Here is a 17,633-nt window from a genome sequence, read left to right on the forward strand (position 1 = left end):
TCTTGTTTCTACCTCTCATTTTGGAGAAGCAACCTGGTCTCACACAAGTGGTCCTCAAGCCAAGCAGCACACTAGCATCACCTGGGAGAGTTTTTGAACCAAAAGGAGGCGCTGGCTTCACCCCACAGAGTCTGATTCAACGAGCCTGGGGAGGGCCCAGCATTGGTCGGTTGTTGTGTTGTTGTTATGTTTAATGGTCTCCAGATGTTTCTAGAGTGGCACTAAATGAGGCAGAGGACACTGGTCTATCAAGGAGGGCAGGGTCGACCAGCACCTCCCAGCAACTCCCACACACTTCTCTGGGGCTCATTTCCTCCAGTAGGCTTGTGAAAATTCAGTTAATCAATGTACATAAAAATCGCAGAACACCGTGTCTGATGCATACTTCACATGTTTTTCAAGGATGTGAGAGAGGAAGCATGATGAAGGAAAAAAATCATTCCTCGTAAATTCTACCAGTAGAGGTTGACTTGTAAGAGTTGGCCCCAGGGCTTCCCTGGTGGTGCAGTGGTTGAGAGTCCTGCCTGCTGATGCAGGGGACACAGGTTCATGCCCCGGTCTGGGAAGATCTCACATGCCGCGGAGCGGCTGGGCCCGTGAGCCATGGCCACTGAGCCTGCGCGTCCGGAGCCTGTGCTCCACAACGGGAGAGGCCACAACAGTGAGAGGCCGGCGTACCGCATTAAAAAAAAAAAGAGTTGGTCCGAGGAGGCAATGTGACAACATTGAACTTGAGGTTCCGTGTCTTGCATAGACTGTGCCTGACTCTCTTCCCACATCTATTTTGTAGCTACGTTAGCCCAGATAGAGGATTGAGGTGTCCAGCGTCAGCCAGGTTGCTGGTTATGAAGCAGAGCCAAAGCCCAGCACCCGTTTGTGGCCAGCCCTCTGCTCTTATGCAGATAACCTGACGCTGGGTGACCTTGCCTCCTTCCCATTGATTTCTCCCAGTAGTTAAACCGCAAGCGATCAATGAGAGAATGATCCACAAACAGGCCATTTTACCCAGCGCCATTTCAAGAGAAGTCTGTTTCTCTGGCTTCAGTAGCCTCTCAAATCGTAGGCCTGTAGGTAGCTTATTTCCCTTCTCCTTCCAAAGATGACGGTTAATCATTAGACCAGATTCCTCTCCATCTCCTCCTTCTGCAGTTCTCTTTAAAGGAGTTCTCGTTTGAGTTCAGTTGGAATTTGAGGCAGGAAGAGCAAAGTAAACTTTGCTTTTGTAAAAGCCAAGTTTAAAAGCTGAACGTTTTAATTTCCCAACTGAACAAAGTAAAAGTAAAATGAGGGCCAAACTGTTGCTACCATAGTAAGATAATGCATTTTTTCATAAACCTTGAAGAAAGCTCATTTCACAACTGATTCAAGTCAACAGAGATTTGTTGGCTGGTTGATAAAATATCACCAGGACCATTTTGAGCCTTAGCTCAAAGTGAAACATTTTCCAGTTACTATAGGCTTTACCACAATCCCCCTAAGGTTATCTTATAGTGCAGTCTACTGAACTACACCTCTGGAATTTCCCCGCACACAATGCATTCTTGAGATACCATATATTTGGATAGTTGATAATGCTGTTAGCCTTACTGTGCTATCTCAAGCAGGAACTTTAAAGCGGCTTGCAAAAATCTGTAGCTCTTCTACCTCACCCTCAGCCTCACCCCAGTTATACACACTCAAGCCCTCACAGCTGCTCGCCTCCCTCTTCCTCAGGCAGCTGGCTTAGTCTTTTGCTCAAGGAGTCTGAACTTGGCATTCCTGTTTGAGTGTCATGGGGACACCGAAAGCCAGTGCTCTCACGGGGGCGCTCCTTGGCATCTGAGCCCGGCGCTTCAACCCTCACTGGGGGCTTATCACTCTTCTAACCCTGCATCAAAACTTTTTGTGGATTCTAAGAAATATCTATCCTCGGAAGCCTGTTCCTAAGGCAGTGGTCTCTGGAGAGGAAGGGGAAGCCGGGCCTGGCTCCTGGTGTGTGGATGGAGAAGGTGGAGGTGATGGGCTCAGTCAGGAGTCTCCCCTCTCCCGGGGGCAGTGTTTAATGTCTGTCCACGCCCACAGACGATGTTTGAGCTATAGCTTGATCATGCCATTCGGTGTCCATGGTATTTAATGACGCATCATTTGACAACATTTATCACTCCCCTGTAGCCTCTACAAATGTTTGAGGGCCACGTGTGCAGGTGTTGTGCTCAGCACTGGAAATGCACAGACATGGTACTTGGTGCTCCTCCCAAGTTTACAGCCGTATGATTTCCACGGGATGATGATGCCAACAATGATGGTAATTATCATCAACTTTTGGTCTTTTCCAGCCTCTCTGACTCTTCCTTCTCAGCTTCCAAAGAACCCTTTCCCTCTACTGGATCCTTCAGCACTGGTCCCCCTGGTGCCGTCATAGTCTCCTTTCTCCACACGGTCTCCCTCGCGCGATTGAACTCGCCCCTGGAGCTTTAAATACCACTTTAAGCAGATGACTTCCAATTTTGTATTTCTAGATTACACCCCTATAATCACAGGCTTGTATTTCTTTTCTTTTTTTTGCCGCACTGCATAGCTTGTGGGATCTTAGTTCCCTGACCAGGGATTGAACCCGGGCCCTCGGCACTGAGCGAGCAGAGTCCTAACCATTGGACTGCCGGGCAATTCCCCACAGGCTTGTATTTCTAATTGCTTTTCAGATATCTCCATTTGGTGGTCTCACAGATATCTTCATCTTGAAATGTTCAAACCTAATACTCATTACACTCCCCACAAATCTGTTCCTTCCCCCTTTTATTTCCTGTGCCAGTAAATGGTATTATCATTCTCTCACCCACTGGATTTAGATTTCTCCTTCACAAGTCAAATCCAATCAGTTACAACCTCCCCTTGACTCTACCTCCTTCATGCTTTTTAGATTTGCCCCAACATTCTTCATCCATTGCTACTGCTCTGGTTGACACTTCCTATTTAGCTTCTAGAATCCAGAGCACTGCCACACTGACTACCACCAATTTAATTCTACATATAGTCTTCCAAGCAATTTTTTCTAAAATTGAAATCCTGCCGTATCACTTCCCTGCTAACAATCAGCCGATGCCTTCTCTTTGCTTCTTAGTCGAGTCCAAATCCTTAGGATGATTACAAATCACTTTCCAGTCGGTTCCCCACCTGTCCTTCCAGGTTAATCTCCGACAATGGTCGGCCACAAAGCCGACATTCTAGCTTCCCTGAGCAATTCACCGGCGTGTATATTACCAGGTACACCTGCTTTCCTACTCCTCTGTGTCAAGTTCCTTTGTCTGGAATGTCCTTCCCCCTCTTGCTCACCTGGAGAAAGCCCACTTCACCATGCCTGAAACCCAGCTCATGTCTCTTTCTCCCAAACAGTCCCTAAATTCCCCAGACAAGCCAAGGCCTTTTTCCAAGTGTTCCTAGAGGTCCCTAGGGGATCCTGCTATAATAATACTTTCCACATTGTAGTATTTATTTGTTTCTCCCTCTAGACTGTATGCCTTGAAGGCAGGTATCAATGTATTATTGATTTTTGCATCTTAGTCTTAGCACCTAGCATTCAATAAATATTTGTTGAATGAATGAAAAATTGATGCTTAGGTGAAAAATAAAAAATGAAATTTACTAAACCTTATTCTTAAGAGGTAAAAGTGACTCAAGAGAGCCCACTTGTGATTCCCACTCTGTATCTTACAGAGATCGATGATGCCAGGCACAGGCCACGAAGGTGTGGAAGAAGTCTCTGATCTGACCCAGATCCATGATATTTGCGACCTTAAGGCCTTTTTCCTGAACTGGGAAGAAACGTAGCAGGGTTTACTTGAAAAAAATTTCTTTTAACCTGCTTTCCTTCATTTGTAACTTTTCCTAATCTTAACTACTTTAAGATTATCCAGTCCCCCTCAATAAAAACTAATAATTGTCACCAAATAAAGATGAGAAAACTAAAAATAAATGTAGAAACTATTAATGAAGATCAAAGTGGGCCACGTATCTAAATGAATTTCACTGCTTGACTGGGGGGATGGGTTAATAAAGATGTTAACAGTAACTCCCACGAGCTTTTGCCGTGCTCCAGAAGTGGGACAGCAATGCGCCTGATGGTGGTTCATAGATTCGGTGAACATCGTGGCTTCATTACCTGAAGCAGGCGGGGTTGCCTGCTGGAGTCCCAGGGCGGGAGCTCCACTCACATTACATTTCAGAAACATGTCACCAAGCTCACAGATTCTAAAAGCAAGTCTGGGTTAAAGGACATAATCATTTGGGAATGAACTTGGAAAAGTGTTATTGGCTGATGCCAGCCTAAGGCATTGTTTTATTACCAAATTATATTTGCCCTTGGAAGGTACTGTGGAATTACCTATGAGCACCAACTTGGAGTTCAACAGGCTGGATATTCTGGGTCACCCCCTTCCTGGCCAGGTGACCCTGGGCAAGACACATACCTCCCCAAGCCTTAGCTCTCTCGTCTATAAAGTAGGAACGGTAACGTTGCCCCTGTTGGATAGAGCTGTTGTGAATCCAAGTAGTATGATGTATGAAAAGTGCCTAATTCATAGTTAGTGCTCAATAAACGACCGTTATTTTACCCAGCAACAAGGCGAATAATAACTTACATGTACTTTCTTGGCAAAACAGGCAGAACAAGGATTATTAGTCCAGAAGGTGCTAGAACCTGGAACTAGAACCCAGGTGGCCATTGATTTCATCTAACAAATATCTATTTACTATTACGTGCCAGTTATGGGGGCAGGTGTAAAATACTAGAAACACTGGAAGTGGTCAGGTTTGCTTCGTAGAAAACCTCAGCACTCTTTCCACTGTACCATGCTTTGGGTGAAACCAACAATGACAACATGAATACCAACTGTGATTTAGTGGCCCTTACTGGACACCATTATGTAGATAATAAGGGTTCTCCCGGGGAAGAGCCCTGTGGCCACAGCGTGGGCAGGCATCTCACAGCAGTTTAGGATGGGCAGCAGAAAGGAGCCTTCACCAGAAGGGACAGCTTTAACAGGCGCTCAGACTGACTCAGGTAGGTGTTTGAAAACTGCAGGTCAGCTCTTAGGGTATGTGAATTCAGGCAGTGTTTAGGTCCAAGCAAGGAAAAACCAAAGTCAGTTCTGGCCTAGGAGGTGTGCCTGACATCTGTAAGGAAGCCAAGAACTCTAAGGGAGCTAAACAGAAAGAAACAGACATTGCATCAGCTCTCACACAACTACCATTGAGTCTGAACCCTGGTGAGTCACTGAGCAGCTGAATGAACTTCCACCCTGTGTAAAAAAAAAAAGGATGGGAACTAACTTTTATTGGGCATTGCCTAAAAGTTAGGCACTGTGGATGTTAATTATTGCTTTATAATATATACATATATCAAATCATTATGTTGTCTGCAAAATGAGACAGAGGGACACAACATGGTTAACAGAAGGAGAACAGGTTTGTTGTAAACTGACCCATTTCCAACCTAGGAAATGCCTCTGTGTGGAAACGGGAGAAAGCCTCTGTTTCCTCAGGTGTAAAACTGTGCTACTCCAACCAGCAGGGACCCTAGCAGACAGTATAAGGATTAGCTATTATGTATGTCCTGTGCCTGGCACACAGGGGACACTTTTTAAATGATAGGATTGCTCCCATTTTGCAGATTAGGGAACTGGGAAAGAAATAACTTCCTCAAGTACCCCCAGAGAGTACGAGGTGGAGTGTGGATCTGCCGCTCCATGAATTGATGCCAATAATTAAAACCTCTCTTATCAGTATCCTTTCCCTTAGTTCAGCCCACTGAGTAACTCACTTGGCTAATAGCTCATTCTATTGAGTGGATGCACAGCTTAGATTGTGTTCACAGCAGGCACACAAAGACACACTCAGAACTCTTTGAGCCCAAAGCGTGGTAGCTCTATGTAATCCCGACATGAACAAGGATCATTTTAGATTTTTAATTATCATCTGTCCTATAATGATGTCAGATGAAGTGAAGCTCTCACACTGGATTTCAGGTCAAAATAAAACGTTCCCAGGGTAAGGCTAGATTGCTGTGTTGTGAGCCTGTCTGATGCCAGTATTCCGCCCCCATTATTTCTTGCTTCCACCTGGTGGTCAAAAGTTGAAAAAGCAGGCGTCCTGAAAATAACTAGGTGTCAGCAGGATCCATTTGCCTATCGTTTATAGGACATCTGAATCTGGGTCGCTGCAGGGCTTTTAGTACTGCTTTCCTGCCTTTTGATTTCTACCAAGTTCCTCCCGTGGAAAATCTTTCCATGTGCAGTGTTCTTTCCCGGGGCTGAAAGGACCAAGATAATCCCGGATGCTTCCCTGCAGCTGAGCTCATGTCACAAATCAGGCATGATTTTCAGCAGATATTTCTTTAAAAGTTTGAAGGCCTCTGTGGACTCTATTCCCTTCTCAACGGGAACAGGCATCAAAGAGACGGGAATAAAATGCTTTGCGCTCACATCAGGAACTAATTGGCAATTTGGCAAATGCATTGACTAATGTCATGCACTGTTATTTCTAAATCCTCTCCTGTCCTTGACCCCCAGTATCTAGATGTAAACTTGGGACCATTAGTGGAGAAGGATAAAGTCTTCTGGTGCCTCAAATGGAATTGAGAGGGATTTAAACTAGGCGCTTTTGAGTGTGGTGAAATGAACCCAGCAGTACATTAATGCTAGGATTTGAGCTCACACAGCATGAGTGCTTTCAAAAACCGTGTTTAAGGAAGCAAACAGAGCCACGACAGACCCCTTCAGTGGAGCAAAAGGAGTTGGATGAAACAATCAATGACACATTAAAAAACCACAACTGGGCTGCAATCATGTGGGCAGAAAAAAAAGTTTTTCTTTATCACAGGATCTTTGCATCTAATGAGATGGTGCCTGGACAACCTCCAGAGGGGTAAGGCCTCTGTTTACTTTAGCTGAGAAATGTCTAAATATTTAGTTGGTTCCCTTAAAAGCCTTACACCAGTCTGTAGCAAACTGGTCTTTAAGGTATGATCTTATTGGGTCTATATTGCCATTGGGAGAGCTATTTAAAGGGAATTTGGAAAAGTCAGAAGATATTACCACTGAAGGTGCAAATGTTAACTTTTTTTTCCCCCCTCTCAAAATTAACTCTTTTTAATGTCCTCCAAATATTTAATTTAGGACCAATACCTTGCCAGTCAATACTTTCTCTTAATTCATCCTAAATGGTTCTCTACTTCTTACATACACTTTATTCTTATTGGTTCCAGTTGGGCCCGAAGTGCTTTGAGGCTAAAATGGGGAGGGACTCCTGAGCGCATTTTCTTGGGAGCGGGAGGGGAAGCTAAGAGGGCTGAGAGACTTTGTCAAAATGTCTATAGGGGTCCACCCTTTAAATTCACACTACTGTCATGTATCAGCAGATTTCAGTCAAGACCAATATCCAGTTTGCTCTAAGCTTCTGGGATCCTCTGTGTCACAAACACAGCGCATCCCAGATATGGCATCAGTTGGGGCTTTAACCTTTTTAGACTTTCGGATAGTAGAATCCCCTCCAGCATGCCTTCTTTATTATTGCTTCCTGTGCACTCTCACCAAGGATCACCGAACTGCTCCCCTCCCCCGCTGCAGGAGGCCAGCACAGACACTGTTCCGCCAGTTTGATGAATGTGTCTTGGCTAATTGTGTGCAAGATGGCAGGCCTTTAGCAAGTGTGACCAGTTTATTGTTCAGCCAATCACAGGCGCCTCAGTTAGCATGTGAAAAGGGGGTGTGTTGCCGGGGAGGGTGAGTGTTCTGGCGGCTGAGTCAAAGGAGGAGCGTTTTGGGGGGTCACAGAGCAACACCCACTTCTTTGAGGGGATGTTACTATGCTCTACTAAACCTGTAAACCTCTTACTCAAAGCACTTTTTTTCTCTTCCCTCTTTTTTCAAGGAGATCTTTTTTTCCCATGGTTCAAGCAAGGCAAGACACTGGCTACTCTACAGATGGAGCTCACGTTCCAGGGTTTTTAATATTTCACTTTTATATTTCTGTTAGAGAATGATCCTGCTGAGAGTCTGGGAGTCCGTGCTCGTCAGAACCCCTCACTGACACTTGGATATATTGCTCTGAAAGCTATCCCAGGAGAAAAGATTAAATAAAAAAAAGCCTACTTTTCAAAGCCTACTTCTCAATCTGCCCACATCAAAATAAGACAACTGGCCCTTTGAAGTGGAAGACACAAGAGTTCTCAGCCAGCTTGCTTAAAGCAGGGGGTGGGGCTGGGGGAGATAAGGAAGAAGAAAGGAAGGAAGGAAGGAAGGAAGGAAGGGAGGAAGGAAGGAAGGAAGGAAGGAAGGAAGGAAGGAAGGAAGGAAAGAAAGAAAGAAAGAAAGAAAGAAAGAAAGAAAGAAAGAAAGAAAGAAAGACCAGACCAGTGTCTAAAATTATCTACCTTTCTTCCCCCACCCAGATTTAATCAGGCACAGGAGTCTGAATTTCTGGTGAGAAAACTTACAGCCCTGCTCATCAGCGCCCCAAGAAAACAGGTAACTGGTCAGAGAAACCTGTCCAGCGGGGTCAGCACCAGGTGTTTTTTTAAAACCTGTACAAACAGAAACTGTGTTGTTCATGCATAGTCGAGACAAGACCTGGTAAGGGCAGCGTGGGCACAGATGGCCACTGGATGGTTCTCTTAAGTTCTGAGCTCTCCAGCTCCCTCAAAGTTGTTGTGCAGCTGAATTCAAGGTTTGGAGGCTCTTAGAGTGAAAAGGAGAGGAATGAAAATCTCATCAAGAATGGCGTTAACAGTTCTCCTCTGTGACATTTTACTGGCTCCCGTCCCCTCTTCTGGTCCCCTAATCACTGGAGCTCAAGTCCCTGGAAGCAGCAGCAACAGCTCAGGGATAGGGGTGGGTGGGAGGTGGCCTGAAGGGACTTCTTAATTCATATAAGGGGATGTTCCTGGAACACGGATGTGGGTGGCTGTTTTAAAACATAGTCCTTGCGATTGAATTATCAATAGTACTGACCCCATGCCCAAGATATGCCGGACTTTTAAGATTTACAAGTAAAAGTTGAGACATCTTGGCTGTGACTAAGGTTACAAAGCCCTTCCCTTCGTAAGCCTAGCCTGGCCCACAGCTGTACACTGCCCAAGCCCGTGGAAGTGGGGCTCACAAATGAGCACACCCCTCCCCCCATAAGGAGAGCTGGTGAAAGAGTGTGGATGAATGAATACAAACACAACCTCTTAGAGGTCCATGAATGTGCGGAATTCATCTATGCAGGCCCAGCACGTTACACAGTGCCTGGCAGATAGTAGGTGCTCAGAAATTTTTGACTTATTTGAATTAAATTGAATCCTTACTAGAAAAACAATGCAAAGTATGAAACCTATTGATGTTGGGCCTGGAGAATTCTCTTCATAAATAAAAAATTGCATATTACTTTGAAATGACAGCAAAATAAAAAATGCAACATATTTCTCAATGTTTTATTGGAACCCAGTTATCTTATTTAGTACAGAATCTGGCAGGGAAGCATTTTGGACAAGTTTCTATCATTATTGTTCTCATCAAGGATCACTGTTTATTGCCTGAATCAACCTGAAACCCAAACATTTCAAGTTTGGGGGAACAGCATATGCTCACCATGGCAGCTTTGTATTGAGATCATTTTCAATTGTTTTCTACAACCCATCTGTGACCCTAAACTTCTGCTTGCATCCATGTTAGGAAGCTGAGGGGTCCCATTTCACTCAGAGAGTGAAAGGGAAAAGGCATTATTCTAAGCCCTGCAGCGAGAGGGTGGCATTTTTCTCAAGTAGTAAACTCAAGCAAAATCATTAGAAATGATAAACTATTTGGAAATGATCCGAACAGCATTTAGCAATGCATACAGGTCATTCACAAAGCAGCTGAAATGACTTTACAGTTGGTCTTTAGCTGGTGTAGGTTTTCCACAATCCTGGTCAGTTCAAGATGCCTGAACCCTATGTATAGCTGTTTGAGCAAAACTATTAGATGCTGGAGAAAAAAGTAAAAAATTCCCATCCTCCTATGTCTTTTGTTTTCCTTTTTTTTTTTTTTTTTTTGCGGTACGCGGGCCTCTCACTGCTGTGGCCTCTCCCGTTGCGGAGCACAGGCTCCGGATGCGCCTGTGCGCCTGTGCCCGTGAGCCATGGCTCAGCGGCCATGGCTCACGGGCCCAGCCGCTCTGCGGCATGTGGGATCTTCCCGGACCAGGGCTCGAGCCCGTGTCCCCTGCATCGGCAGGTGGACCCTCAACCACTGTGCCACCAGGGAAGCCCATGTTTTCCATTTTAATTGTCTTTGAAATCTCTTTACAACTTCTTGCTCTCATAAAACCCTTCCAGGATAACCTCATACCAAAGTTAGTAATGACAACAATTTGGGGAAATTCCATTTTTAGTTATGGGACAGTGGAATAATATAGAGACTGGAAAATCAGACTTGGGCCACATTCTCCCTAATTTGTACATATTTACCTCCCCTTTAATCCTTCCTGCAAGAGTCCAGCTCTGGTATGGCCATTACTTGCTTCTCAACCTCTGATATGGTCCTTCATCCTATAGCTCATTGCTTGCCTCCTCTCTTCTGTCTCAACGTCCTTAAAGTGACAACTGGGTAATCTGACCTCTCTGGCATGCTCTTGGGACCATTTCTCAAAGACATCCCCCATGGCAACACTTCCACCCCCAGAAGCCAGTACTGGAGGACAAAATGTGTGACAGAAAATGACCAAGTGTTAGGTTTGGAGACAATGGATGAACTCTGATACAATCTAGAGACATGTTACCTGGCCTGTCCTAGGCCCAGTGAGCCTTTACTTCCCCACTATTGTATTAGCTTTCTTTTTATACTTTATGAGATACAATAACCTAGCAAATAAACTCAATGATAGTCACTGGGTTCAAAAATGAGACCATCTTTTGAGTTGTCCTTTTAAGCCATTGGGTATTTGGAAATGGTTGTGGAATCCACAGTAACCGTCATTCCAGATTGTTATTCAGCTTGTTACTTGTGTTTTACAGAGTTGGAGAACTGGTCTAACCTCAACTACTATTTCAATGACGTCCTCCTCGTAAAAAGATTAGTCAGGGAATATGAGTCTAAAAATCTGTCTAGAGCCATCTACACTGTTAACAATTAAAGAGGGACACCCTGTTTTTGGGGCCAGTGCTCTCACACTGCTAATCTCAGAGCTTTCAGAGGCTCAAGTCAGTATTACCTGGATTGTAGTTAGGTAGCTTGGAAACTCCAGGCCAGTTATCCTCTGTAGGGACTCCCAGCACCTATATAAAGCCAAAGAAAGACAAAGAAAGATGAGGGGGAGATGAGGTGGATGGAGCAGGTATGGAGACATGAAGGACACATCAGGGAGGAAGACGGAAGAAATGAATGTATGTCACATTATGCCAGCTGATGTGTTAAAGAAAGAAACTTCAGTGTTTCCAACATTTGCAGTTTCATGGGCAAAACTGCAGTGTATTTCTACGGTCCTACGTGTCAACATGACTGGGCTAAAGGATGCCCAAGATAGCCGGTAAAACATTATGTCTGGGGTGTCTGTGAGGGTGTTTCTGGAAGAGATTAGTAATTGAATCAGTAGACTGAATAAAGAGATTGGCCCTCACCAATGAGGGTGGCATCATCCAATTGGTAGAGGACCTGAATAGAACAAAAAGGTGGAGGAAGGGCAAATTTTCTCTCTTTCTTCTTGAGCTGGGACATCGTCTTCTCTTGCCTTTGGACATTGGAGCTCCTAGTTCTCTGGCCTTCAGATTCTGGGACTTAAACCAGTGGTCCCCTTAGACTGAATTATACCACCAGCTTTCCTGGTTCTCCAGCTTGCAGAGGACATATCTCAGCCTCCATGAAATCACATGAGCCAATTCCCATAATGAATCACAAGAGATACACACACATACGTACACACACACACATACACATACACACAAATACATACATATCTCCCATTGGTTTTGTTTCTCTGGAGATCTCTGACTAATACAGATCATATAACCTTGCTTAAAGTCATATTCTCATCCCAAAATATCTACAGACCTACATCGGGATATTATGGGTTTGGTACTACAAACAAAGTTAATATTGTAGTAAAGTGAGTCACACAAATTTTTGGTTTCCTGATGCATATAAAAGTTATGTTTACACTATACTATGGTCTATTAAGTGCATAACAGAGCAATGCACATACCTTAATTTAAAAAACCAATGTACATATCTTAATTTAAAAATGTTTCCTCACTAAAAATTGCTAACCATCATCTGACAGCGCAGGGTTGCCACAAACCTTCAGTTTGTTAAAAAAAAAAAAAAAAAAAAAGCAATGTCTGCAAAGTGCTATAAAGTGAAGCACAATAAAACGAGCTATGTCTGCTGTACTGCATGATCACCATACATTAGGATGCTGCATTGGGAGTTAGGAATAGAAAAAGACAGGAGTGATAAAGTGTCCCTTTGCCTTACATCAGATGACTGTATTTATATATATATGTCTCAACAGGAGACACTGGACAGTTTAAATTATGCCTCAGCATGGGCATTCAGCTGTTCCCCGATGTGCTCAAATTAAAAAGGATTCAGATTACTGACGTTTAAGCAGTGGAATGTTGGCTAAAAATGATCCCAAACCTAACTCTAGTCTTTTCTACCAAATTCATCTCATCTGCTTGTTTTCTCTGTGGCCCAGCGGCTTGGAATATGGTATTTGGTTTTTAACTGCTGGATAGTAATATTAACAACACCACTTGAAAAAGAGCTCACGTGTGCTTTGGATTACCAAATTGAAGCTTTAGTTTTTAATTACTATGAAAAGTCTTTTGGAGTATAAAGACAAACACTTCAGATTTTAGATGGTGCTGTTACTGCGAGTTCCCTTGTAGGCAAAATCTTACCATTCTTTTAAGATAGTCATAAAAGCCCAATGTCAGTTATATCTAGGAGCCAGAATAATATTGTTTTTGTGAAATATTAATAAAACACTAGTAGTTTTCATACACCGCTACAATATAACTCTTTTTAGAAGCATATCTCAGTACAAGTCTTTATAGAAGCATCTCTCATAGAAAAAGCCTAGTGAATCCATTTGTAAAATGCTGGACACAGATGCTGGCCCAATTGTTATGGCAGGAAGTCAACTGCCCAACAATGACTGATAATAATCAATGAGGAATCCAGAAGCCTCTTAACATTTACCAGCTTGCTGACCAGGACTCTAGCCGAGAAGTACACTCTTTGGTGTCTGTTAAGCTTGTCCTCAAACAAAAGACACTGAAGCGCCATTTTCCCTCCCATAATAAAAAAATTAAGCCACCCAGTAGAAGCTTCTTTCTTTGATCCATTCCCTAAACAAACTGAAAAGCTACTGAGAGGATTACAGGCTTTTCCTAGCAGCCACCCTGAGCCGGAGGGAACACTAAGAATCCTGGAATCCATTTTGAAAAACCAACTGGACTAATTCTTCTTTTGTGGGAGAGGGCCAGAGGATGGGAAGCTAATTCTTCTTAGTTAACCTACCATCTTATGTATTTGCACAGATGTGCATGTAAACAAGTGGGTGGGATGATTCACATGTACCCCTACGTCTTCTGTTGCCTGGCAAAGCACAATGAAAGAAAGTAAAGATAATGAAGAGAAAGCGATAAAGGAAATAAATAACGACCATATCCATATTTTCACTAAGGTGAAAGTTACCAGAATTGTTGGTTACTTTGTATTATTGTGTAATTAAAGCCAACAAAATGGGTACCAACAATTTTGGAATATTGTGCTAAAAGCTTTAAGCCTGAGATTTTAAAAGTTTAAACAAAAATTCAATATCCTTTATTTGGAAATTTGATGCTCAGTTTTTATTTGAAAGTTATTGAATTCATTTTCACTTGAGAAAATTACTCAATCTCCGCTTCACTGACCGGGAAACTGAAAACCAAAAACTGTTGATTTACTCCCTCCCTGAAAGCTCTTAAAAGGCAGCTAGTGAGTGCTGTGTTTGAAACCACAGTGGGCTGCAAGGGCTGTTTTCTGCCTTTGTTGGAATGGAAACTGAAGGCATTTTGATTAATGGCTTTAAAGTCTGCATCGTTTATTTTATTCTGATTTTAGAACCACATCTGGTATTATTTGCTAAAAATACTTATTGAAAGAATTAGATTTCTAAAAAATTGATTAAAAATCGATGACAGCCATTCAGATGTAAACACACACACACACACACACACACACACACACACGGAGGCATTTCAGAAAGATGGTAAAATAAAAATTCGGGACTTATTATTATGTCTTTATTCCTAAGTGTGAGATCTCAGAATAAATGTAAAGAAAAGTTGTGATTAGAGGTTGGAAGATGTAGACTAGACCATTGCTTTCAAAGAAGCAATTCCTACATCAAGTATCATAGAACCCGAAATAGACCACCTTTAGTAAAGCACAACTCAGGAGCCATTTGTAATGTTTGAATTTCCAAGTTGCTTGGGATGTAGTAGTGTAAGAGATAACACACTGCTGAATGTGGTTCTCTCTTTGTCCTCAGAGCACGGAACTACAGATGTGTGGTAACAAAACTGTGGCCTTGGGCTTCCCTGGTGGCGCAGTGGTTGAGAGTCCGCCTGCCGATGCAGGGGACACGGGTTTGTGCCCCGGTCCGGGAAGATCCCACATGCCGCGGAGCGGCTGGGCCCGTGAGCCATGGCCGCTGAGCCTGCGTGTCCAGAGCCTGTGCTCCGCAACGGGAGAGGCCACAGCAGTGAGAGGCCCGCGTACCGCAAAAAAAAAAAAAAAAGATAGCAGCTACACTATTCTCTTAACACTTTGTTCAAAGAGGTCACAAGTTCATGGAGTCAGAAAATCAAATATACTTTAAGATGCTAGAGACCTAGGGAGATAAATTATGAGACTTGCGTTACCACCTAACCTGAAGTTAGGGCTGGGTTCAGAACTCATGTCTACTAACACCAAGCCAGTGTTATTTCTAATGTGTTTACTTGTTTTATATTTGTAATGAGTTGTCATAAATGTCAAAATAAAGTCCTTCTGATTTATTGCAGTGTGATAAGAATAATGGTAGACGTGAACATGGCTTCCTGGGCAGGACCTGTTGGACCCATTTGTTAAGACACATTTGTTTTGGCTGCATCACTCATGTTTTGGTCCTTTATGTCCAGATACAAGTCCAAAATTTTCACTTACTGAATTACCTAAAACATCTTCAGATGGCCAGCGTCAGCCACCAAGACCAGTCCCGGACACTTGAACCAATAACTAGAGAGCCATCAGGTCCTGGGAAACGTCTAACTCATTCTTTCTGTCCCATGATTTCTAAGTGCTATGCTAAATGCAAAGAACTGTAAAATGATTGCTTTTAAGAAAACTATCATTTAAAAATAGGAAGTAATGTAAAAAAATTAGTTTGTATATAACTCTTCAAATATCCTAATAGCATACCTTAGCTATTATTATAATTTATATTTATAGATTTATGTTATATATTATAATTTAGCTAGTATTATAATTTTTATTAACTATCTATATATACATACATCTTTTTGCATCTATACATGATTTATGTTTGTTTTACATATATTTACTTATATTCCACCCATCACCCCACCTAGACTGAACAACCGGTGAAAGCATAGATCATGCATTTTTCCTATTCTTCCCATTTTTCCAGACCTTGTAACATCTTATAAGACAATGAGTGTCCAATAAATATTGTGTCCTCATTTAATGGCTAGGAAAAACTTTTCAAATGTGTAAAAGATCACTGCAGGGTCTGGTCTAGGCAGTGCTAGCTGAGCTTCCTCTAATGTGGACAAGAAGTAATATTAAGCGGGAGAACAGAACAATTAGGTGAAGTATTAGGAAATGCCTGTTAACGGTTTGGTCATTGAAACATCGCTATGAAAATAATTTCTATGAGAGAGAAAGCAAACATTTATCGATCACTTATGGCACATGGGGCTTGTTATGCATTTGATCTTATGAAATTCTCACAGAAAGGTTAGAAAGTCATTATCGCTAGCCCCATTTAACAAGTGAGGAAACTGGAGTTCAGAGGGACTACATAATTTGTACACGTTCGTCTCGCTAAAAAGTGGCTAGAATTCAAATGCTGGTCTTCGACTCTAAAGCCATTAATTACATTAGGCTGCCTCCAGTTTAGACGATGATATCATCCAATGATAGTTTTTGAAGGTAGCAGTTCTTGGTCTTGCAGGGTAGTTTTGAGAAAAAAAAACTTTTGGCTTGAAAAGTGTTTTTTTTTTAGTTTGTGAATGCATCCCAATTTTTCCTATGTTCCTCCATAATATCCCCAATGTTTCCAAAAGAAAGCTTAATGGCAGTGATTAATCTCTATAAAATGTCTTAATTTCACAAAGGACATTTTACTTTATTTTGACATTCACAAAGCACAATGTTTTCTGGGTCATGAACCTGTAGCACTAGACTGGTTTGCACAGAACATCTTCATAACGGTGAGCCATTGACCCTCCAGACACTAGCAACTAGCTCTTCCCTTTTCCTAAATGTTCCCTGAGGATTTTCCTCACCTGCATGTGTGTATTAAAGATAAACTCAGCTTTTTTTTTTAAAGAAGTTTGAGAAAAGACAAATTTCCTCACCTGCACACAAAAATCCTACTCTGCAATATTTCCCAAGATACCCGATTGGGAAGCTGTTAGCAAGTATGCTCTAGATGCTTGCTTGAAGCAAGCAAACTTGAAAGGGAGCAGAATCCAGGATACAAGCGATACCCTCCCCCCACCCCAGTTTAAAGCACTTGACACATGCTACAATATGGATGGATCTTGAAAACATTACACTAAGTGAAATAAGCCAAGCACAAAGGACAAATCCTGTTAAGATTATACTTATATGAAAACCTAGAATGGGCAAATTCATGGAGACAGAAGGTTGATGAGAGGTTACCAGGGGCTGGGGGCAGGGAAAATGGGGAGCTGGCTGAGTGGATACAGAGCTTCTGTTTGGCATGATGAAAAAGTTTGGGAAATGGACGGTGGTGATGGTTCCACGGCAATGTGAATGCATTTAATGCTATGAATTGTATCCTTAAAAATGGTTAGAATGGTAAATTTTATGCTATATATATTTAACCACAATTTAAAAATCATCAAAAAAAAGACAGCAATATATAAATGACTGTAGTACATGGCATATAAGCTACCAGGGACATAAAAATGAAGTACATAATGGTGCAAATGAGGGAGGGATAAATAATGAATAAAGAAATGGAACCACACACACAAAAGCACCCTGTTACCTTAGGAATCTGGCTTTGGAGGAGCATGATACACAGCATACTTCTCTCACACTAACACAGGAAGCCTTTGTTTTATCAGGGTTCTATGAAAATTCAGTGCCTTGTCTTCAGTTGACAAAGATCCAGGGCCAAATATATTGTAGACTTAGAGCTGGGGGTGGCAGGGCAGGGATGTGTTTAATTAGTAATGGCAGAAATTGCCCTGGGAGGTTGAGACAATAATCACCGGAAGCAAGTGGATTCATGGGCTGCCACGGGACAACGGGGGGGTCCTGACCACTCATTCCCAAGGTGCTTATGCCCCTGGCAAATACCACAGTTTCCACAACCCTTAAAATATGGCTTACTCTCTC

General features: G+C 42.6%; 1 protein-coding gene across 4 annotated transcripts in view; it reads right to left on the reverse strand.

Moving 5' to 3' along the window:
• Positions 1-17,633, reverse strand: part of CDK15 (cyclin dependent kinase 15) — a gene marked incomplete at both ends in the record, with an annotated part of 84,500 nt that overhangs the window by 21,130 nt on the left and 45,737 nt on the right. For all 4 annotated transcript variants that reach the window (XM_082658601.1, XM_082658600.1, XM_082658599.1 and 1 more), the window contains one exon: positions 11,206-11,269. In XM_082658601.1, the coding sequence (XP_082514727.1) occupies positions 11,206-11,269 (64 nt within the window). The remainder of the gene's footprint in view (positions 1-11,205; positions 11,270-17,633) is intronic.

The sequence above is a fragment of the Grampus griseus genome, assembly GCF_964374135.1.
Source record: "Grampus griseus genome assembly, chromosome: 7".
In the NCBI taxonomy this organism is placed as follows: domain Eukaryota; kingdom Metazoa; phylum Chordata; class Mammalia; order Artiodactyla; family Delphinidae; genus Grampus; species Grampus griseus.